The sequence below is a fragment of the Citrus sinensis genome, chromosome 2 (genome assembly GCF_022201045.2).
Source record: "Citrus sinensis cultivar Valencia sweet orange chromosome 2, DVS_A1.0, whole genome shotgun sequence".
Classification (NCBI taxonomy): Eukaryota; Viridiplantae; Streptophyta; class Magnoliopsida; order Sapindales; family Rutaceae; genus Citrus; species Citrus sinensis.
In genome coordinates this window covers 2,855,681-2,878,630 of record NC_068557.1, presented here as the reverse complement: position 1 = coordinate 2,878,630, position 22,950 = coordinate 2,855,681, and the positions used below count along the sequence as shown (strand labels likewise).

At 36.3% G+C, this 22,950-nt stretch overlaps 2 protein-coding genes across 6 annotated transcripts; both read left to right on the top strand.

The window, feature by feature from the left end:
* The first annotated feature begins 1,654 nt into the window (after positions 1–1,654).
* On the top strand, positions 1,655–12,953 carry LOC102622737 (xanthine dehydrogenase 1). 5 transcript variants are annotated; one of them, XM_006470532.4, is made up of 14 exons: positions 1,658–2,230; positions 3,151–3,250; positions 3,336–3,444; positions 3,658–5,166; positions 5,997–6,239; positions 6,546–6,860; positions 7,440–7,679; positions 8,413–8,697; positions 8,815–9,036; positions 9,859–10,020; positions 10,727–10,861; positions 10,973–11,209; positions 11,859–12,032; positions 12,545–12,953. In XM_006470532.4, the coding sequence occupies exons 1-14, from the start codon at positions 2,092–2,094 to the stop codon at positions 12,785–12,787; spliced, it is 4,113 nt and encodes a 1,370-aa protein (XP_006470595.1). In that variant the 5' UTR covers positions 1,658–2,091; the 3' UTR covers positions 12,788–12,953. The 5 variants fall into 5 exon arrangements, with proteins under 5 accessions (XP_052290780.1, XP_006470595.1, XP_015383350.1 ...); XM_015527864.3 differs by having other exon boundaries at positions 2,180–2,230; positions 3,151–3,246; XM_052434820.1 differs by lacking the exon at positions 10,973–11,209 and having other exon boundaries at positions 1,655–2,230.
* Positions 12,954–14,539: 1,586 nt separating this feature from the next.
* On the top strand, positions 14,540–16,826 carry LOC107175928 (disease resistance protein At4g27190-like). The gene is made up of 4 exons (XM_015527833.1): positions 14,540–14,699; positions 14,806–16,333; positions 16,473–16,692; positions 16,782–16,826. The coding sequence occupies exons 1-4, from the start codon at positions 14,540–14,542 to the stop codon at positions 16,824–16,826; spliced, it is 1,953 nt and encodes a 650-aa protein (XP_015383319.1).
* The last annotated feature ends 6,124 nt before the right edge of the window (positions 16,827–22,950 follow it).

Sequence of the window (22,950 nt, the reverse complement as noted above, 5' to 3'; positions counted from 1 at the left end):
TTGCTCAAAATACATTTTTAAATCAATCATGCTCATCCAAATCATGTTAAAAAAAAAAAAATTATATTTTGCTTACTTTTTTTAAAAGCACTTTAAAATCGCCATAGCATCTCCTTCTCCAAACTATAATTGATTTTCTTTGTTAACAAGATTTCTTTCTAAGAACGAGACATTTTCATTCCACCGGCTTCAACAACAATCGAATTGAAATTTTCGGCAATTTTAATTTCCATACAATCGTTCATTTCGAATCAGTTTTTTGCACTTGCACTAATTCTGCAGTTGCAAGAGAAATACATAACTTTGTCTGGACTCAATTCATGGTTGTGTTGAAAGTTTAAAATTTGAATAACCCATTTTCCATCTTCATTTAGATAACCTATAATTTTAGCATCATGATCATTTTTCACATTAGGTTTTGGCTTCAACACATTGACAAATTTACTTTCTAACTTGCCGTTACGACCATATGTAAATGTCGCATATTTTATAATCACATCATTCCGTTTCGTACTAGTTTTCAACCTCACAAAAAATCCTTCTTATTTACTATAGGCTTTGTAAGATGTAAACATTTTTTTTTCATGACTATTAAATAACATCCCAAGAGTTGGGTCATGCTTTTTCGATTGCACATTTTCAATTACATTGTTGGCTCCAGTTTCTTGTAACTCTTCAACTGAATTATCATTTTTCTAAATTCCCCATTTCTAAAAAATAATTAACATTTTATTAAGAATAAATAATTAAAATTTTTATCCAGTAAATATTTAATCCATTAACTTTCTAACAATTTAAATTAATTTTTTTTAACAATTTAAATATATAAAATACATCCAAAAATTAATTTTATTTGAATGTAATAAAAGAGAGATAGTTACCGATTAATGAGCAACAATTTTGTTTCTATCATCCTATGCTCATCCTTATGTCCATTTAGCATAACTCAATACATTACATCAGTTGAATTTTTTTGATGGCAAATCAGTTAAATTTGATCCAATTCATTTAGAATTTATTTTTGTCATGCTTACTCGTAATTACTCCATTTTTAACACGTTTTTTTTCTCTGCCGGCCTGCACAGCACTGTCCAATCAACTTGAGTGACGTCACCTCTTCTCTCTTCTCTCTTCTCTCTTCTCTCTTCTTGCTTGCTTACTTACTTGGCGTCTGAGCTTTAGGCCCCCACCGCCTCCGTTTTTTTTTTTTTAAATTATTAGTATTATTATTGTTATTATTATTGCTTGTACATTCATTTCAACGTTGTGGTTCGGTTTTGAGTTTTGATAGAGAGAGAAAAATAATATCAATAAAGAAAGAAGCCCAAGGCTTTTACAAAAAGCAACCGCCTTTACCAGCTTTACATGATGATCCCCGACAATCAACCCCGTCGTACATACGTGTCTACATTTGATTTGCTGGTTATGTGATTGTTTGGGCTGTTATGTTACACTTGAGAGTTCTGTCCACGATATGGTCGTTGTAGACGTGTTATATATTACGATGTGGTTCAGAATTTTCCGCGTGCAGACCGACAGGTAGGGGCTACTTGGCGTAAGCTTCAAACAGTAGGGGCTAAGTTGCAATCTTTCATTTCCCCAACTAACAAAAGCTAATGTCCGCCCGCCCTCCATCCAGATTTACTTTAAAAGAGTTGAAAACCGAACCAAAGTACAACTTGGACTTGTCGCCTCAATCACGAGATCTATCACTCGATGTCGTAAAATTTTGGCCTTTTCAATTACATCAGCATTTCTTTAAAAAGTCCAGACCATTTAACTCATTAAGGAATATCAATCTTATCCGTTTCCATTTCCATTTCCATTTCCATTGAATGCGTTCATGTGTATATCGAAATAAATAAAATATACATTTCCATTTCAGCAAAACTCGTGTGCAACACTTCGCCGTTGGCATAAACAAATCTTCCACATTTATTATTTTATTCCCTTTCATCACTGTTGGATCCGATACAGAATCTGATTCCAATTAAGGGTTTGTTTGATTGGGAATAATATTATTTGGTTCAGTACTTTTGTTTTCTTGTCCGGGTTGTTGGAAAATTTGTGTTTTTTGGTTGAGAGTCAAACATGGGGTCGCTGAAGAATGAAGAGGAAATGGAGCAAATGGGTGAGGGATGGACAAAGGAAGCAATTTTGTACGTTAATGGACTTCGTAAGGTGTTGCCTGATGGCTTGGCTCACTTGACTCTCCTCGAGTATCTTAGAGGTAATGCGACTTTTGTTTGGTTGAGTAGAAAATTTGTTTACACTCAGACCCACTCAAGCTTAAAGATTTTGCGGGTTAGGATCAATCTATCTATCAATCAATCAACAAACTTTGTTAGTTTTGCTTTTGATTTTGGACTGGACTGAGTTTCTGAAATTTGTATGGTTTCTTGTAAGAATAGAATTAGGAGAAGCGGAGGTTAAGTAGGTGTCTGATTGTTAATTCACCTTAGCTAAGTTTGATATCATGTGAGTTCGGCTTAGTTTTGAATGATTTGATTTATGTTGTGTTTTCAATTTAAGGTCACCACAACCAAGTTGTGTCCTTTTATTGATGATGTGGGTTGAGCTTAATAAATCAATCCTTGTTCCTTTTATAAATTGGAATTGATTTTTGGAGTGTGTTTCAGTTTTACTTAAAAGAGAGGGAGGGAAAGAGAGACTGCACTTTTAATTTTAAGTCAGCTGAAATGGGTATAAAATATGGGGGCAAGGCTTAATTCTTGTGTTTGAATATCTTTTTTAATGTCTTTTTTCAAGGACCAATTATAGGTTTGTGAAGTTTGTGATTCAAAGCTAGTTTATTCGCAGTTGATCAAGATGTTTGTGCTCCATTTGGCTGCTGAAACATGTGATGAGTGGGGATGGATATTATATTTTGAACTTCGTTTTATTATGAATTAGTAAACTCCTCCCGTTTTCTTTCAAGTTCCACTTTGATTCTACACTCTCAGCAACTTAGTCTAATAACATGTTTGAGCTCAGTGATGTTTTTTTATGTTTTATTTTTTTTTTGCTGCAAAGTCTTAAATTTTCAAGTTTCCCCTAATTCAGCTGATAGGATTATCACATGGTTGTTTCCTTTTTTCAAATCTTTCATTGGTTGAGGGAATCTAATTTGGTCTTTGTCTGGTATCATAGATATTGGTCTGACGGGAACAAAACTTGGTTGCGGTGAAGGTGGTTGCGGGGCTTGCACTGTGATGGTTTCTCGTTATGATAAAAAATCGAAGAAATGTGTGTGAGTTTCTCCTCATTTCCTCTCTCTTACATTCTACCATGTGTAAAAACCAAAATGAAAATATCATTGTGGAAAATTATTTCAGGCACTGTGCTGTCAATGCATGCTTGGCTCCTCTCTACTCCTTAGAAGGGATGCATGTGATTACAGTGGAGGGAGTTGGAAACCGGAAACATGGCTTGCATCCAATTCAAGTAATACACAATGCTTTTGTGCTTTTCATTTTGTATTGCTTGGCAGTTTTTGTTGGTATTAATTATAATTATTGTGACCCTGGATTTGGAGAATCATTAATTCTCTTTGGAAACTTTGCTAGCTTTTTGTTTCTTTATTTATTTCTTGTTTTACTCATTTTTTGCAGTGCAAATAAGTTATTGACTTCCCTGGATCTCCGTTACGTTCTGCAGGAATCGCTGGTACGATCTCATGGGTCTCAATGTGGCTTTTGCACCCCTGGTTTTATTATGTCTATGTATTCTCTATTGAGATCAAGTCAGACACCGCCTACTGAAGAGCAAATTGAAGAATCCCTTGCTGGAAATTTATGCCGGTGTACAGGTTACAGACCAATTGTTGATGCATTCCGGGTTTTTGCTAAAACTAATGATGCATTATATACCAACATGTCTTCAATGAGTCTTAAAGAAGGTGAGTTTGTTTGCCCTTCAACTGGCAAACCCTGTTCATGTGGAATGAAAAATGTAAGCAATGCAGACACCTGTGAAAAAAGTGTGGCTTGTGGGAAGACATATGAACCTGTCTCTTATAGTGAGATAGATGGAAGTACTTACACAGAAAAGGAGCTTATTTTCCCTCCAGAGTTGTTGTTGAGGAAATCAAATCCTTTGAATTTGAGTGGATTTGGAGGGCTTAAGTGGTATCGCCCCTTAAAACTTCAGCATTTACTTGAATTAAAATCAAAATACCCAGATTCAAAGTTATTGGTTGGAAATACTGAGGTTGGGATTGAGATGAGATTGAAGAGGATGCAGTATCAGGTTTTGATCTCTGTTACACATGTGCCCGAACTCAATGTGTTGAATGTCAAGGACGATGGCTTGGAGATAGGTGCAGCGGTGAGACTGACTGAACTCTTGAAAATGTTTAGAAAGGTTGTAACAGAGCGACCTGCTCATGAAACATCATCATGCAAAGCTTTCATTGAGCAAATAAAGTGGTTTGCTGGCACACAGATAAAGAATGTTGCATCTGTTGGAGGAAATATTTGTACGGCTAGTCCAATATCGGACTTGAATCCTCTCTGGATGGCTTCAGGAGCAAAATTTCATATTGTTGACTGCAAAGGGAACATTAGGACGACCATGGCTGAAGAATTCTTCCTGGGTTATCGTAAAGTGGATCTCACAAGTGGTGAAATTTTACTCTCAATATTTTTGCCCTGGACTAGGCCTTTTGAGTTTGTAAAGGAATTTAAGCAGGCTCATCGGAGGGATGATGATATTGCACTTGTGAATGCTGGAATGCGTGTCTATCTTGAGGAAAAGGATGAAGAATGGGTTGTTTCAGATGCATTGCTTGTTTATGGTGGGGTGGCTCCTCTCTCTCTTTCTGCAAAGAAAACAAAAACATTTATCGTAGGTAAGAGTTGGAGTCAGGAGCTTTTGCAGAATGCTTTGAAAATCTTACAAACAGATATAATTCTTAAGGAAGATGCTCCTGGTGGGATGGTGGATTTTCGGAAATCTTTAACTCTTAGTTTCTTTTTCAAGTTTTTCTTATGGGTTTCTCATCAAATGGAAGGGAAGAATTCCATTAAGGAAAGTGTACCGTCAACTCATTTGTCAGCTATGCAGTCATTTCATCGACCGTCAATTATAGGTAATCAGGACTATGAAATTACAAAACATGGGACATCTGTGGGCTCCCCTGAGGTTCATCTTTCATCCAGACTTCAGGTATGCCAGTCTCGCAATATTTTGGTTTTTGTTAGATATTGGAGGTTGATGTTCATTCTTTTTGTGTATTATATTAATTCTATGTTAAAATTGTGTACTTTTTATTATAGGATATGGTATTAACTTTTATGGTGGCTACCTTCCCTAAATGTCTATATATATATGTGTGTGTGTGTGTGTGTGTATAAGTACTTAGAGTCTTCTGCTTTTAGATGCTTCTTATTTACAACAAATATTAAACCATTTTCATTGCAAGACTTCATGCATTCTGGTTTTCCTCTGATAGAGAATATGTCTCTGTGCACGTTTGCAAGCATGAGCACTTATGAGATCCCTTCTCTCTTTTTGATGTCTTGATGCTTCAACATACAATGGGAAATAGTTTCCCTTCAGCAGTGTGCGGAGTACATGACAAATGAGAGACTTAACTTGAGTCTCAACTGACATCAGCCATGCGTTAGTTGAATCTAGATGGTTGACCATTGTAATCCTTGTCCGCCTTTTTTTCTTCCTTAAGATTATTACAAATCAAATCATTTATTTGCTTATACGGACCTCTGGTAACAGTTCCCTAACTTATTCAATATCATGCTGACATAATATCTTTGTTGTAACTTTTTTTTTTTTTTTAATGATGATTGCTCTCACTGATGAGATTTTTCGAGTTTGGGTAGCGGACACCAATGATATCTGTTGGATAATCTTCTTTTGGTTGCTAGGACAATATTTCCTAGTCTTTATCCTGAATTGCTTGCAGATTTTGATTTTTGCTTACCGTTCTGTAATATACTTTATCTTAATGACTTTGTTTTTACGATAATTTTCTGTAGGTTACAGGGGAGGCAGAATACACTGATGATACACCAATGCCTCCTAATTGTTTGCATGCTGCACTAGTATTAAGCAGAAGACCTCATGCGCGGATACTTTCAATAGATGATTCAGGAGCCAGGTCTTCTCCTGGGTTTGTTGGCATATTTTTTGCTGAAGATGTGCAAGGTGATAATAGAATTGGGCCGGTCGTTGCCGACGAGGAGCTATTTGCGTCAGAGGTTGTCACTTGTGTGGGTCAGGTTATGAAGATTTCTCTCTCCCTGTGTGTGTGTGTGTTTTGATTTCTTAGTACTGTGCTTTACAACCCCTTCAAGATGTCTTCTAGTGTTTAAAAGAGCTATTGATGGTAAAATATTAATTCTGGTGAAAGTTGGCCCTGTCATTATCTTTATAGTGAAAATTCATGGTAGCATCACTTCATAAAATCCTAAAGATGACTGTAACATTAATTCTGTTAAAAACGAAATGAACTCATTGTCTATGCTATTTACAATGCAGATGAGTTATCTAATGGGGTTTTCCCATTATGTATGTATTACCTGCAGGTCATAGGAGTTGTTGTTGCAGAAACTCATGAAGAAGCAAAACTAGCATCAAGAAAAGTTCAGGTTGAGTATGAAGAGCTCCCTGCAATCTTATCAATACAAGAAGCCATTGATGCTAAAAGTTTCCATCCTAACACGGAGAGGTGTTTCAGAAAGGGGGATGTGGATATCTGTTTTCAGTCTGGTCAATGTGACAAAATTATAGAGGGAGAAGTTCGTGTGGGTGGTCAAGAACATTTTTACCTAGAGCCACATAGCAGTGTGGTTTGGACAATGGATCACGGCAACGAAGTTCATATGATTTCTTCCACTCAAGTAAGTTCCAGCCTTTGAAAATGGTGTTGCAAATGTGCACAGCTTGATTGAAAATGTTTAACTCCAGACTCATTGAGCTTCAAAATTCTGGCTTGAGATTGGTTCAAAACTCAGCCTTCCATGTCTCTCCTGCTTTTCACTCCCTTGCATTTATTTCGAATCTGTGGTCAGTGTCTCATGTCCTGCTGTTTTTCAAAATCTGCCAATTCTGGATAGCAATATTCGTATTCTTTGGGTTGTCTTGTGATTATTTAGTTATTCTAGTCCATTTTGTTATTCTGATAGAACTTCATGAACTTCCGAGTTTCTATTTCTTAGTAGGAAAGCATTTGAATTTGCTGTTGAAAAATGGCGAAGTTTCACAACTGAGATTCGATTATTGCATTAAAATCTTTGTATATTTTGTTGAACTTGTGCCTTTCACTAGGCAGTTTATCTCTATATATTTTTCCCTTATGTAGAGTGGTCATGTTCTTGCAGCTATGCTTGATATCTCACAGAATTGCTGTGGACAATGATGGTTCCTTATAGATCTTTATCTTGTAATAAAATTATCACAATTTCGTTCCCTTTATGCAGGCCCCTCAGAAACACCAGAAGTATGTTTCTCATGTTTTAGGTCTTCCAATGTCAAAAGTGGTTTGTAAAACCAAAAGAATTGGTGGTGGATTTGGCGGGAAGGAGACGAGATCAGCTTTCATTGCAGCTGCGGCTGCTGTCCCTTCATTTTTGCTGAATCGGCCGGTGAACCTTACGTTAGACAGAGATATAGACATGATGATATCTGGGCAACGCCATAGTTTTCTTGGGAAGTACAAGGTATCGTTTTGTTTATCAGATAAATTGGGAGTTCGACATCTAATTACTACACTGCATGACTGTGTTAGTAATTGTTGAAGCTATAATTGAAGGCATGTGTCTCATTAGTTAGTTCTTAGGAGTGTATTGTCATTGACTTGTCTTTCTATTTCTTAATTTAGAACTACATAATGCTTATATTAGTTTATTAGTAATATAAGACGGTTACAATATAGTCTTTAATGTTTTCGTTCTGCATATGTGGCTCTTTCTCTGCTATGTTAACAACAATCTTCAAGTTGGTATGTGGAACAGGGGCAAAAAAGTTTCAATTTTGTATGCAGTAATTAAGTTTTAGAGACCATAGTATAGACTATGAATATTCCTTCATGATTCAGTCACACTGGATTAGACTACAGCTTTTATGTATATTTATGTATATATGTGTGTGTGTATTAAAAGCATGATGGAATCAAAAGATTTATTTGCATGTTTTATTATGTTATAAAATGGAAGATAGTGAAAAAAGAAAATGGGGGTAGTCAGAGTTTAAAAGAGAAAGCCTTTGCCACTGGTACACTTTCAACTTTTTTTTTTTTTAAGTTATTATCATTTTAGTTTTATGTTTGGAAAAAATTAAACCTACGAATTTGTGATGTTCTGTTGTTAAGTTTACCTTTCATTCAGTGAATTTATCTTTGCATCATTAGTTTTAATTAATGTATCAGAATAATGATGCAATTAACATGTTTAGGTTGGATTTACAAATGAGGGAAAAGTGCTGGCTCTGGATCTTGAAATCTACAATAATGCTGGAAATTCGCTAGACCTATCTCTTGCTGTCCTTGAGCGTGCTATGTTCCATTCAGACAATGTCTATGAGATACCAAATGTTAGGATTATGGGAAACGTTTGCTTCACTAATTTCCCAAGCAATACTGCATTCCGAGGGTTTGGCGGTCCTCAGGGTATGCTTATAACTGAAAATTGGATTCAAAGGGTTGCTGTAGAAGTCAGGAAAAGCCCTGAAGAGATTAGAGTAAGTTATATGAGCTCGTTAAGCTATTTTTCATGTCAAGTCACTGTCTTTATCCAGTATATTATATTTTTCATTTGCTGATCTTTCTTTTTGTTTCTTAATTGATGTCATTTTCAGGAAATTAATTTTCAAGGTGAAGGATCAATTTTGCATTATGGTCAACAACTTCAACATTGCACACTGTTCCCGCTTTGGAATGAACTGAAATTATCCTGTGACTTCTTGAATGCTCGCAAAGAAGTTGACAACTTTAATCTGAACAACCGATGGAAGAAACGTGGTATTGCTATGGTGCCGACAAAATTTGGCATATCATTTACATTGAAGCTCATGAACCAGGTAATGTTGGAACTATACATGTACTGTTTTGCATTGGCGTTTATTTGATCAAAAAATTGGACATTACCTACCTTAAATGATATTATCCAAGGATGATTGAAATATTTGCTCGAAGTAGTAAAGAAGGTTGAGGGGAAGAGGCAGTTAAGATGTATCTGAAAAGAGGTTCTGACACTTTTAACTTCATTGCTCGAGGCCAAGGTCTAGATCTAGTGGTAAGAAGTGGCCTTCCTAGGACTTAGTCCTGAGTTCGAGCCTCACTAGTGTGTGTGTGTTTAAATAAAAAAAATTTCATTACTCATGTCACTTTGTTGAGCAACCATTAATGCCAAAAGTTAAGCTTATTGGTATTCCCAATAATGATGTTTAAATTCTATGTCGCTCTATGCCCCTTTTGGTTTAGTCTTTGAGTCACTAGAAAGCAGATATGGAATTGGAAATCTTCATTTGCAGTGAGGGACTTGTATAAGAAAGGAATACTCAAAGAGACTATTCTGGAAAAGAAAACAAAATGTTTGAAAGAGGAAATATATGCAAATCTGTATCCTTAAATTTTTTTGGGCCAAGTCAATAGTTGCTTTGCTAATGCATAGAAGGGCCATTTGGTTAAATTAATTTGTCACTATGCTTAACTAGGTATTGGTTATCATTCTATTGTCTTGTTAGCCATTTGCCCTTTATCATTCTATTGTCTTGTTATCCATTTGCCCACTATGTTATAATGTAGGTTATTTCCTTTTACTTTTCATATTTCTGATCTGAAATGATTTATTTATGTTGATGAGGATTCTGATTGTGTACCTTTCTTCTTTACAACTCTAGGCAGGTGCTCTTGTTCATGTCTATACAGATGGTACTGTTTTGGTTACGCATGGAGGTGTTGAGATGGGACAAGGTTTGCATACAAAAGTTGCTCAAGTTGCTGCGTCTGCTTTTAATATTCCTTTGAGTTCTGTGTTTGTATCAGAGACGAGCACTGACAAGGTAATGGAGCAATATTCACAGAAATGACTGGCTAATTTCCGTTGAAAGTAGAATGATATAATTAAGATGTTTTCTACACCAGTCAGATCTCTTTTCTGCATTTATGATTACATTTAAACATTTACATATTTCATCTGAGAGTGTTCATTAGCTTCAATAACAGATAAAAGTCATTTTCCTCCTATTAGGCTAAAGCAGCTAGGGGCGTGTCTAAAACTAAGCCAATCTCAGGTGTAATGTTAAGATAATGTTGAACTAGTTGCTCAATTTTCTCTGCGAGAGAACAATACTCCAACTATATTGAAGCCAATATGAATAGCCGTAAGCAAGAAATTTGAGAACATACTGAAAATATACTGCCAACAATTGTTTACGCTAGATAAATCCTCTCCAAATCAACTTAACGACGTTCTAACAACTATCTCTGATCTTTTTTCTTTTTGGTTTATTTTAATAACCATTATATATTTTAACTGCTAGTATTTCAAGAAATAAGAGACAAATTTTACTTGATTCTTTGGATTTTCACTTAATAAGTTTCCTGTGCACTTTAATGCTTGCATTTTAAGAGAAGTATCCCTTTTTGTTGTATTAAACCTTTTCTCTTTCTGTTATGCACTGGTCTGTTCCTTGAATTAGTTTCTAGTACCCTGGTAGCTGCCCATTCTTATATCTTGTTGTATTTGCATTTGCCAAAATAAATTAGGTTCCTAATGCATCGCCAACAGCTGCCTCTGCAAGTTCTGATATTTATGGAGCTGCAGTTTTGGATGCATGTGAGCAGATTAAAGCTCGGATGGAACCAATTGCTTCTAAGCATAATTTCAACTCATTTGCTGAGGTTCACTTCTGTTAATAGTTCATTCCTGCAGCTTTATTTTTCTTCTGATAGTAACAGTTATTTTCATCTATCTAGTACTCAGAAAATTATTATGTTTTGCAATATTCTCAGCTCGCAAGTGCATGTTATGTTCAACGTATAGACCTTTCTGCTCATGGATTTTACATTACACCAGAGATTGACTTTGATTGGATAACTGGTAAAGGAAACCCATTTAGATATTTCACCTATGGGGCTGCATTTGCTGAGGTTGAGATTGACACATTGACTGGAGATTTCCACACAAGGATGGCAAATGTTATCTTAGATCTTGGATATTCATTGAATCCAGCCATAGATGTAGGACAGGTGCTTTTTCTTTTCTGTTTTTATTTTTCCAATGATCTGAACTTCATAAAACTTTATGAATTACATGATTTATACTTCTAATAGTTTTCTTGCACAGTATAATGTCTGATGGCTTTTCCTCGGAAATGTTTTTGTTGCTGTAATGATCTCAATAAGTAATTTAGTACTCCGTGTACTTTTATTTAGGATGGAATGTTGATACAGTTTTGCATCAAACTAGAATTGGTGCATAAAACTATACTTTGCTATTCCATTTATGAGGGGGTGAAAAAAAAAATGATACGCAGAAGGCTTTTGGTTCTTATAGGTTGATAACTCATAGCCCATATGGAGTATGGATAAATTTATGAATTCATGTTTATCTTGGTAGCCACTGTTAAAGAATAGAATATGTGGTGGATTTATGAGAAATGGATGAAGGTACGATTAGGATATAAAAAAACATAGAAGATGTTGGCAGGATATGCTGGAATTTGTTAGAGCTAGATAATCTTTTTAGTTTTGACACTTACCTCCTATCTTTTAAGTTTTGGCACTTACTTCCTAGCTTAACTTTTATATATGTTTGATAGATAGAAATCTAGGCTATTTGTGCAAGTCCATTATATGCCAATACTTCTTAATTTTTCATTCTGAACTCTTAATTCAGATTGAAGGAGCATTTATACAAGGTCTGGGTTGGTTAGCGTTGGAGGAACTGAAGTGGGGAGATGCGGCTCATAAGTGGATCCCACCTGGCTGTTTGTACACATGCGGACCTGGAAGTTACAAAATTCCATCTTTAAATGACGTCCCCTTGAAATTCAATGTTTCACTATTGAAGGTATATTTACAACCAACTGCATACATTCTCAAGTGTACTCACATGCACACCAACTATGACTTATTACACAATATTTTCATTTTAATGTGTAGTCATGACCATCACCACCTCAAATATATAGTAAGACTGAAATCCGGTTGCATCTGGTAAACTTAATGAAGAAAATGAACTTAAAAATGGTCATAGCATTTTTGGGTGCTGGAAAGAAAAAGCAAAGAAAGAAAACAGGAAAACGAGCTTATTCTTTTGAGGTATTGAGTGAACGTTTAATACGATTGTTGTGAGATTAAAGAAGGGTTGTATTTTCAATATCTTTCTGAAACAAGTAGAAATGATTTTCATGTGGATAACATCACCATATTCAGAGACCAATACAGATGCTGTTACCTTCTGAGACATGTTAATCATCACTTCAGAGAGGAACAGTTTGAACTAAAAAGATGAAATTTATCCATTTGTTACATGGGATCTAAATCGTTCTGCATTCTAAGTTGTGTCCTCTATAATTGCAGGGTCATCCTAATGTAAAGGCCATCCATTCATCGAAAGCTGTTGGTGAGCCTCCATTTTTTCTGGCTTCATCCGTCTTCTTTGCAATCAAAGATGCCATTTCTGCTGCTAGAGCGGATGCAGGGCACACTGGGTGGTTCCCTCTTGATAATCCAGCAACACCTGAAAGGATCAGGATGGCTTGTTTAGATGAATTTACCGCCCCATTTATAAACTCCGAATACCGCCCCAAGCTTAGTGTGTGATTAGCATGTAGCCATTGGTATTAATTTGGACAATAATTTTTCATATTGCGATCTTGCTGGTCCATATTTTTTGAAATGCACGTTAATTTTTTGGAATTAGCATAATGCATTTGTAAATACTGTGAAGTAATATAATGGAGTATACACTTCCAAAGACTTTTTCTCATTTCTAGTTCCTTACTGATTCAGCTTTATGTTTGAAAAGGGAATTAGGCATTACGAGGAGCATTAAAATGTGGGCTGGTAATATGATTAATTCTCTTCTGTGGACGTTCGCATATTATGTAACACAAATTGGAGCCTTGAAGCGTTTATTATGTGTAGTAATACAATGTTGTGTTGGAGCAAAACAAAAATGTGTTGCAATTACTTTTTGATTAGTGGGGCCACTTGTTATCATTAAGTCGCACACACTTCTATAACATAATAGCAATCCTTCAGAGAGGAGCAATGGTAATGGGTATTCGATTTAAAGGAGGGTATAGCTTTTCATTACACTAATATTATCAAAGTTTGGAATCATAACAGCTTTTGTGAAATAATATAATCACTTCTATGAAAATGCTTTGCTTTGTCGGTCATAATCAACCTTAAAGTAGTAACTTATAGCTGAGTTAAGCATCTTTAATCACTTTGCTTTGATGTAACCACACTTCTTTGCCGTTATTCTATTATATAGAAATAATCTGGTGAGCAATGTTGCCTGTCTTATGGAGCATATGGGAGCGGGAACGGGCGGTGTGATTCTGTGAAGACTCATTATGTGGATTAACCAAAGAACGTTATGTGGCTGTGTTGCTAATCATAAGATGACCAATCATCATATACTAAATGATTACATGAATATTTTATGAACCTGCATTTCTTGAGTTTGCTGTGTTTGTATTATTCTTTTCTGCCAATTGGTGACTACCGTTCATTCTTTAACTCCTTGTTACCCAAGTTCTTATTGTCATCTTTTGATCTCATTCTCAAGAATACCCAGCAACTGCTTTCATTGTTTTTCTTTGTTTGGTTTGCTTGATTCTATTTTTTGATACTGAAAACACAAAAACAAAGGAGGTTGAAAATGGTTGAAATTGTTATTTCTGTTGCTGCCAAAATTTCTGAGTACTTGGTTGCTCCCATGATTCTGCCATTTACTTACTTATGCAACTACAAGAGCAACTTTGAGAATCTCAAGAATGAAATTGGTAAGCTGAGGGTTGCCAGAGAGAGTGTACTGCATAGGGTGGATGATGCTAAAAGAAATGGGGAAGATATTGAACAGAAAGTTGAGAAGTGGCTGAGTGACGTCGACAAGATCATGGATGCGGCAGGGCAGATAATTGAAGATGAGGAGAGAGCAAAAAACAGTCGATGTTTCAGGGGGTTGTGTCCTAATTTGACAACCTGCTATCAGTTTAGCAAGAAAGCGGCCAAGGAATGGTGGTGATTGCTGGAGTTGTGCAGGAACAAGGGAACTTCGATAAGGTTTCATACAGTACTATTCCTGAAGACATATTGATGACTTACCAAAAGTTATGAGGCCTTTGAATCAAGAATGTCCACTTTGAATGATGTACTGAATGCGTTAAATAATCCTAATGTCAATATGATTGGGGTGTATGGGATGGCTGGCGTTGGCAAGACGAAGCTGGTGAAGGAAGCTCCTAGGCTGGCCAAGAAAATAAGCTTTTTGATGAGGTCGTGTTTGCAGAGGTATCCCAGATTTCGGATATTAAAAAGATTCAAGGACAAATTTCTGATAAGATGGGTTTGAAATTTTATGAGGAGAGCGAATCTCGAAGAGCAAGGAGACTATGTGAAAGATTGAAGAAGGAGAAGAAGATTCTGGTAATCCTAGATAACATTTGGGCAAGTCTTGATTTTGAGAAAGTTGGTATTCCTTTCGGAGATAATCACAAGGGATGTAAAGTCCTGATGACCGCAAGGAATCCAGATGTCTTGTCAAAATAATTTCTTGGTTGGAGTTTTAAATGAAAGAGAAGCTTGGAACCTGTTTAAAAAGATATCAGGTGATTATGCTGAAAATGAGGATTTGCAGTCTATTGCAAAGGACGTAGCAAAGGCATGTGGATGTTTGCCCATTGCTATTGTAACAATAGCCAGGGCATTAAGAAACAAGAGCGTATTCGAATGGAAGAATGCGCTGCAGGAACTAAGAAGGCCTTCAGGAAGGAGCTTTACAGGAGTCCCGGCAGAGGCATATTCAACAATAGAGCTGAGTTACAATCATTTAGAAGGTGAGGAACTCAAGTCAACTTTTTTGCTTTGTAGTCTAATGGTGCACATTCAAAGTGCCACCATTCAATATTTGTTGAGTTATGGGATGGGTTTGGGTCTATTTGGGGGAATAGATAGAATTGAAGAGGCATGGAATAGAGTATATATGTTGGTCAATAAACTCAAAACTTCTTGTTTGTTGCTTGATGGTCATACTAGTGAGGAATTTTCTATGCATGATGTTGTTCGGGATGTTGCCATATCAATTGCATTTAGAGACCAAGGTGTTTTTTCAATGAATGATGGGGTTTTCCCGAGGGGATTGTCAGATAAGGAAGCACTAAAGCGTTGCCCTGCAATCTCGTTACATAATTGTAAAATTGATGAACTTCTTGAAGGTTTGGAATGCCCGCAACTTAAGCTTCTCCATATGGCTACTGAGGATCTGTCTGTCCAACAAATTCCTAATAACTTTTTTATTGGGATGACTGAACTCAGAGTTCTAGATTTCGTTGCAATGCATTTACCTTCCCTGCCATCATCACTTTGTCTCCTATCGAACCTTCAGACTTTGTGTCTGGATTATGGTGTTTTTGGAGATGTATCTATTATTGGAGAGCTGAAGACACTGGAAATTCTTAGCTTTCAAGGTTCAAATATTGAGGAGTTTCCAAGAGAAATCGGTCAATTGACTAGGCTAAGGTTGTTAAATTTAGCCTATTGTAACCTACTAAAAGTGATTCCATCAAATGTCCTATCCAGCTTGTCCCGATTGGAAGAGTTATACATGGGTTATACCTTCGTTGAATGGGAGATTGAAGGACTCAACAATGTGAGAAGCAAGGCTAGTCTTCATGAGTTGAAGCAGTTGTCTTATTTGACGAATCTAGAAATTCAAATTCAAGATGCTAACGTCCTGCCAAAGGGTTTGCTCTCCAAAAAGTTGAAAAGGTACAAAATATTCATCGGGGATGAGTGGAATTGGTCTGATCAGCTTCAAAATAGCAGAATATTGAAACTCAAACTCAATAACAGCACTTGGCTGAAGGATGATGTTTTCATGCAGATGAAGGGAATTGAAGAACTCTACTTGGATGAAATGCGGGGTGTGAAGAATATCGTTTATGATTTAGACAGAGAGGGTTTTCCGAAATTGAAGCATCCCCAAATCCAAAACAATCCTTACTTCTTGTATGTTATTGACTCAGTGAAGCATGTACCTCGTGATGCCTTCCGCGCCTTGGAGTCATTGTCTCTAAGCAATTTGATTAATTTGGAGAAGATCTGTCATGGGAAACTCAAGGCAGAGTCTTTCTGCAAGTTAACAACCTTAAAGGTGAAAAGTTGTGATAAATTGAGCTTTATCTTCTCATTTTCCGTTGCCAGAAGCCTTCCGCAACTTCAAACAATTGAAGTGATTGCATGCAAGAATATGAAAGAGATTTTTGCTGTTGTTTAGAGAAGATGATATCAAAGACAATGTGATTGATAAGCTTGAGTTTGCTCAACTGCGGAAGCTGACTCTAAAATCTCTACCACATCTTAGAAGCTTTTGCTCTTTACTGAAGAAATCTTACACACCGGAAAGGCAACAGGCGCCATTGACAATTGGTTCATCGTCTAATGAAGTCATTTTGGAGGATGAGCTTGATACTTCCGCCCCATTTTTTAGTGAAAAGGTGCGTTCAATAACCTTCTGCTGTATCATCTTATTCTTTTCTTCTCTTTATTTGTTGAACTTTGATTCGTCTGTGCATTTTTTTTTCAGACTGCTTGGTATGAAACTTTGATCTCTAATTTAGCTAAACTTTAATCACGCAATTGCTTTGCCTTTATGGAAATAATTTAGCAAGTAATAATTTCTAATTAGAAGTAGTAGACTGTTGGAAATTAGGCCTTGATTTTAGCCTCAATCCTAGAGATATTTTAGGATCCGTTTCCTATGTAAATATAGATGATAGCTGTCAAATATTAGCTCTTAACTAGTTTCTTTTTCTGTTATAATTGCTCTATTTAAAAGGGATCCTTGTACTAATTGTCAATAAGAAAGATACTACTTTTTCCTCATAATTTCTAAGTTGGTATCAGAGCATAGGGAATCGTGTCTGTAACCATGTCAGAAGTCATGTCTGAAACCACTCCAACCCCTGCTGCTGCCATTCCAGAAAAAAAACATTTGAGACCCTGCAAAACCACTCCAACTCTCATTCTGTTAAAATCACCACCATTTGCCTAAATGGCGATAACTTCCTCTGCCGATCGCAATTTGTCCGAATGTATATCCGTGGGCAAGGAAAAATCGGTTACATCATTGGTGACAAGAAGGTTCCTGCTAATGATGATCCACTGTACGCCACCTGGGATGCTGAAAATTCCATGGTTATGCCATGGCTGGTCAATTCCATTGAGGAGGATATAAGCTCCAATTATATGTGCTATCCTATTGTTAAAGAATTGTGGAATAATGTTAGTAAGATGTATTCAGACATGGGCAACTAATCTCAGGTTTTTTAGTTAACTTTAAAGTTGGGAGAGATTCGTCAAGGTGATGATTCTGTTATCAAATATTTTAATTCATTGAAAAGGTTGTGGCAAGATCTTGACCTCTTCAACACATATGAATGGAAATCCGTTGATGATTGCAACCACTACAAGAAAATCGTGGAAGACAATCGTATTTACAAGTTTCTTGCCGGCCTTAATATTGAGTTTGATGAAGTACGAGGAAGGATTATTGGCAGACCTCCTCTAACACCCATTGGCGAAGTCTTTACTAAAGTCAGAAGAGAAGAAAGCCGAAGGAGCGTAATGCTCGGGAAAAGGAGTACCGGTGAGTCAATTGAGAATTCTGCCTTAATTACTGATGCAGTGGCCTACAAGACTGCAAATTATCAACGCAGGTCTGATGATAAGTCACAGGCCTGGTGCGATCATTGCCACAAGCCTCGCCATACACGTGAAAAGTGTTGGAAACTTCATGGCAAACCTAAAAAATGGAAAAGCAGCAAGCAAGGAGAGAAGAATCGTGGGATTCCTTCTGCCAATAAAGCCAACTCAGGCCACTTCAACAAAGAGCAGATTGATAAACTCTTGAAGCTGATAAAATCCAACTTCTCGTTTGGTATTCCTAGTGTTTCTTTGGCACAAACATGTAGAAATCCTATAGCCCTTTCTTGTTTAAACTCTTCTCCATGGATCATTGATTCTGGAGCCTCTGATCACATGACTAGTTCTTTTCATTTATTTAATACATATTCTCCTTGTTCTGGAAATCAAAAAAATTAGAATTGCCGATGGTAGTTTTTCACAAAGGACTTATCAAACTGATCGGGAAAATTAATCTCAATTGTGTTCTTTATGTCCCTAAATTAGCCTGTAATCTTTTGTCTGTTAGTAAATTATTTAGAGATTCTAATTGTCGTATTACCTTCTTTGAATCACATTGTGAATTTTAGGACCAGAACTCGAGGATGATGATTGGAAGTGCTAGGATGATTGAAGGTCTTTACTACTTTGATGAAGTACCTATTAGTAATAAAAAAGCTCAGAACTTTATTAGTACTAGTTCAATTTATGTTCAGAAAAAAATAATGCAATGGCACTATAGACTAGGACATCCTAGTTTTCTTTATTTGAAATACTTGTTTCTAGAATTGTTTAAAGGGATTGATTGCTCTTCTTTTTATTGCGAATGTTGCATTTTTGCAAAACTTCATCGTTCTACTTATTTGCCAAAACAATACCAGGCCTCCAAACCTTTTTATTTGATTCATAGTGATGTTTGGGTTCCTTCTAAGGTCACTACCCTTTCTGGTAAAAAATAATTTGTTACTTTTATTGATAACCATATTCGTTTATGTTGGATTTATCTCATGCATAAAAAATCTGACGTAAAATATTTATTTGAAAATTTTTACACTATGATTGAAAATCAATTTCAAACCAAAATTGATATTTTACATTCTGGCAATGGAATAGAATATTTCAATGAGCATTTGGGTGAGTTTTTGAATGATAAAGACATTTTTCATCAATCTACACGTCGGAACACTCCTCAACAAAATGGCATTGCAGAACAGAAAAATAAGCATTTACTTGAAGTAGCACGTGCCATAATGTTTTAAATGCAAATTCCTAAGTATTTATGGGGTGAAGCGGTTTTAACAGCAGCTTATTTAATAAACAGGATGCCTACCAAGGTGTTAAAATACAAAACACCCCTTGATTGCCTTAAAGAATTTTTTCCTACAACAAGGTTGTTTTCTGATTTACCTGTCAAAGTTTTTGGGTGTACTGTCTATGTTCATGTTCCAAGTCAATTTCGTTCAAAACTTGACCCACGTGCTATAAAGTGTGTATTTTTGGGTTATTCATCGAACAAAATAGGGTATAAGTGTTTTGACCCTCAAACAAAAACATTCCATGTGAGTATGGATGTGTCGTTTTTGGGCAAAAACTCCTTATTTCACTCAAAATTCTCTTCAGGGGGAGACAAATGGAGTAGAAGACAATTTTTAGGACATTTCTATCCCACTTCCAAAAGTTATTTGTCCTATTCAAAGACCACACTTTTCTGATAATGATCGGTTGAGAAAAACAAGTTCTTTAGTGCCTAGTCTAGGAGATTCTCGTTCAGGGAGAGAAGTACTACAAACAGATCAATATGATCTAAATTCTGAACTTCAGGTTTATACTAGGAAGAGATTTCATCTGAGAAGTAAAGACTTGAATGTCAATCCTACACAAGCCCAATTTGAAAAACTGAGTTCCGGCACTGAAATTTCAGGTAATCAAATCCCAGCTCCAGCTTTGATTCCTTTTATTGTTTCCAATGATTCACCAATTATTCTTGATCTTGATGTCCCTATAGCTATTAGGAAAGGTGTTCGAAACTGCACCAAACATCCTATTGCAAATTATCTTTCCTATCAAAGACTGTAAAAAAACCATAAAGCTTTCACATCTAGGATTTCACACTTGTTTGTTCCAAGAAATGTACAGGAAGCACTGAATGACCTAAATTGGAAATTAGCAGTCATGGAGGAGATGAATGCCTTGAGGAGAAGTGGTACTTGGGAGATACTTGATCCACCCAGAGGCAAGAAAATAGTTGGGTGTAAGTGGGTGTTTACGATAAAATGTAATGCTGATGGAAGCGTTGAGAGGTACAAGGCAAGACTGGTGGCTAAAGGCTTCACTCAAACTTATGGGATTGACTATCAGGAGACTTCTGCTCCTGTTGTTAAAATAAATTCTATCAGAATATTGTTATCTCTTGCAGTGAATTCTGATTGGCCTTTACATCAAGTTGATGTTGAAAATGCATTTCTCAACGGTGATATTAAAGAGGAGGTGTTCATGAGTCTACCACCAGGATTTGAGAAGAGACTTGGTAGTGATAAAGTCTGCAGATTAAAAAAAGTCATTATATGGTCTCAAACAGTCACCAAGAGCGTGGTTTGAACGCTTTGGAAAGGCAGTTATCAGTTATGGCTTCTTGCAGAGTCAAGGAGATCACACAATATTTTATAAACACTCAAAAGACTGTAAAATTGCAATTTTGATTGTTTATGTTGATGATATCATTTTAACTGGTGATGATGAAACATAATTAGCAGCCCTCAAGAAGAGACTTGGAAAGAAGTTTCAAATTAAGGATTTGAGAGTCCTTAAGTATTTCCTTGGAATGGAATTTGCAAGATCCAAGGAAGGTATATTTGTGAATCAGAGGAAATATGTTCTTGATCTCATTGGAGAAACAGGTTTGCTTGGTTGTAAGATGGTAGAGACCCCAATTGATCCTAACTTGAAGTTACAACCTGCTAAGGTTGAAGAAGTAAATGATAGGGAACAATATCAAAAACTCGTAGGGAAGTTGATCTACTTGTCTCATACGCGACCTGATATCGCCTTTGCAGTCAGCATGGTAAGTCAGTTTATGCACTCACCAGGGGCAGAGCATTTCGAGGCAGTCTACAGGATCTTAAGATATCTAAAAGGAACTCCAGGGAGAGGCCTAATGTTAAAAAAACATGGACATCTTCAAGTTGAAGTCTACACTGATGCAGACTAGACAGGAAGTGTCACTGATAGGAGATCAACATCTGGCTACTGTTCCTTTGTTGGTGGGAACCTAGTTACATGATGGAGTAAAAAACAGAATGTGGTAGCTAGAAGTAGTGCGGAAGCATAATTCAGAGCTGTTGCCCATGGAATCTGCGAGGTTATGTGGATAAAAAGAATTCTTGAAGAACTGAAATTTGCTTTCTCAACTCCTATGAAAGTCTATTGTGACAGCAAAGTTGCTATTTCTATAGCTCATAATCCAGTTCTTCATGATCGAATAAAACATATAGAAGTGGATAAACACTTCATCAAGGAGAAACTCAATACTGGAAAAATATGTATGACATATCTTCCAACAAATGAACAATTAGCCGATGTATTAACAAACGGATTGCACAAGAAGCAATTTGATAAGTTGACTAGCAAGCTGGCTATGGAAGATATCTTCAAACCAGCTTGAGGGGGAGTGTTGGAAATTAGGCCTTGATTTTAGCCTTAATCCTAGAGATATTTTAAGATCCGTTTCCTATGTAAATATAGATGATAGCTATAAATATTGATGATAGCTATCAAATATTAGCTCTTAATTAGTTTCTTTTTCTGTTATAATTACTTTATTTAAAAGGGATTCTTATATTAATTGTCAATAAGAAGGAGACTACTTTTTCCTCATAATTTCTAAGTTAGACTAAACTTTGTACTATTGGATGTTAACTTTTATCAGAAAGAGAGATTCTTCATCCTTATGGCATGTTTATGATACCGTAAAATATCATTTCTTACATTTATACGAAAGTAAATTGAAACCTGAACTATGTCTGTGGGTTGCCTTCCCCAACTTGGAGTCCTTGAAACTTTCTGCCATTAATGTTGAAAAGATTTGGCACAATCAACTTCCAGCGATGTCTTCTTGCATTCAAAACTTAACCCGCTTGATTGTGCGCGTTTGTGGTACTTCAAAGTCTGTATTTCACTCTTCTTCAGTCAGAAGCTTTGTGCAACTCCGGCACCTTGAGATAAGCAACTGCATGAACTTAGAAGAGATAGTGTTCCTTGAACTTGAAGAGTCAATGGAGGAAGAAAAGGACATCATTTTCCCTCAATTAAACTTCCTGAAGATAAAAGATCTTGTTAATGTCACAAGTTTCTGCTCAGGAAATTATATTGAGTTTCCATCCTTGAAAGAACTGCAAATACAGCGATGCCCTATGTTAAAGGCATTCATCCTAAAAAATATGACCACGGACTTGAAAGGAGGCAAAAAAGTTGAAACAATGAGCTCAGTGGAGATCCAACCTTTCTTCAATGAAAAGGTAGAAATTAATTTATCTTCCCAACTTCACCCGTTTCTTTTTAATTTTCAATTTTCTCTACTCAATGGCATAATCACTACAGGTTGCATTACCTAGCTTAGAGGAAATGGTACTTTCCAACATGGATAACTTGAAGATGATATGGCTCAACCAATTTGCCGATGATTCGTTTTGCAAACTGAAGTTAATGAAAGTTGAGTCCTGCAAAAGACTACTGACCATTTTTCCTCCCCAGATATGTGGAAGATTCTTGAAACTGGAATCTCTAATGGTGACAAATTGTGGTTCTCTAGAAGAGATATTTGATCTTGAAGGGATGGATTTTGAAGAACAAGGTTCTGGAGCAGTAACTCAGTTGAGAGAATTATATCTTTCTCGTCTACCGAAATTGAAGAGCATATGGAATAAGGATCCCCACAAAATGTTTTCCTCATCTCCGAACCTACTGAAACTGAGGATATTTGCATGTCAGAGTTTGAAAAGTCTCTTTCCCGCCTCCATTGCCAGGAGCCTTTTGCAACTTGAGAAGTTGTACATTAAGAACTGTGGAGTGGAGGA

Excerpts from the sequence above, each read along its gene's own strand:
- LOC102622737 (XM_006470532.4), top strand. The coding sequence starts at position 2,092 with ATGGGGTCGCTGAAGAATGAAGAGGAAATGGAGCAAATGGGTGAGGGA. Across the intron at positions 3,445-3,657 it reads ATGGCTTGCATCCAATTCAA|GAATCGCTGGTACGATCTCA; the intron begins GTAATACACAAT and ends TACGTTCTGCAG. Across the intron at positions 5,167-5,996 it reads ATCTTTCATCCAGACTTCAG|GTTACAGGGGAGGCAGAATA; the intron begins GTATGCCAGTCT and ends AATTTTCTGTAG.
- LOC107175928 (XM_015527833.1), top strand. The coding sequence starts at position 14,540 with ATGGGTTTGAAATTTTATGAGGAGAGCGAATCTCGAAGAGCAAGGAGA. Across the intron at positions 14,700-14,805 it reads CGGAGATAATCACAAGGGAT|GTGATTATGCTGAAAATGAG; the intron begins GTAAAGTCCTGA and ends AAAAGATATCAG. Across the intron at positions 16,693-16,781 it reads CCCCATTTTTTAGTGAAAAG|ACTGCTTGGTATGAAACTTT; the intron begins GTGCGTTCAATA and ends TTTTTTTTTCAG.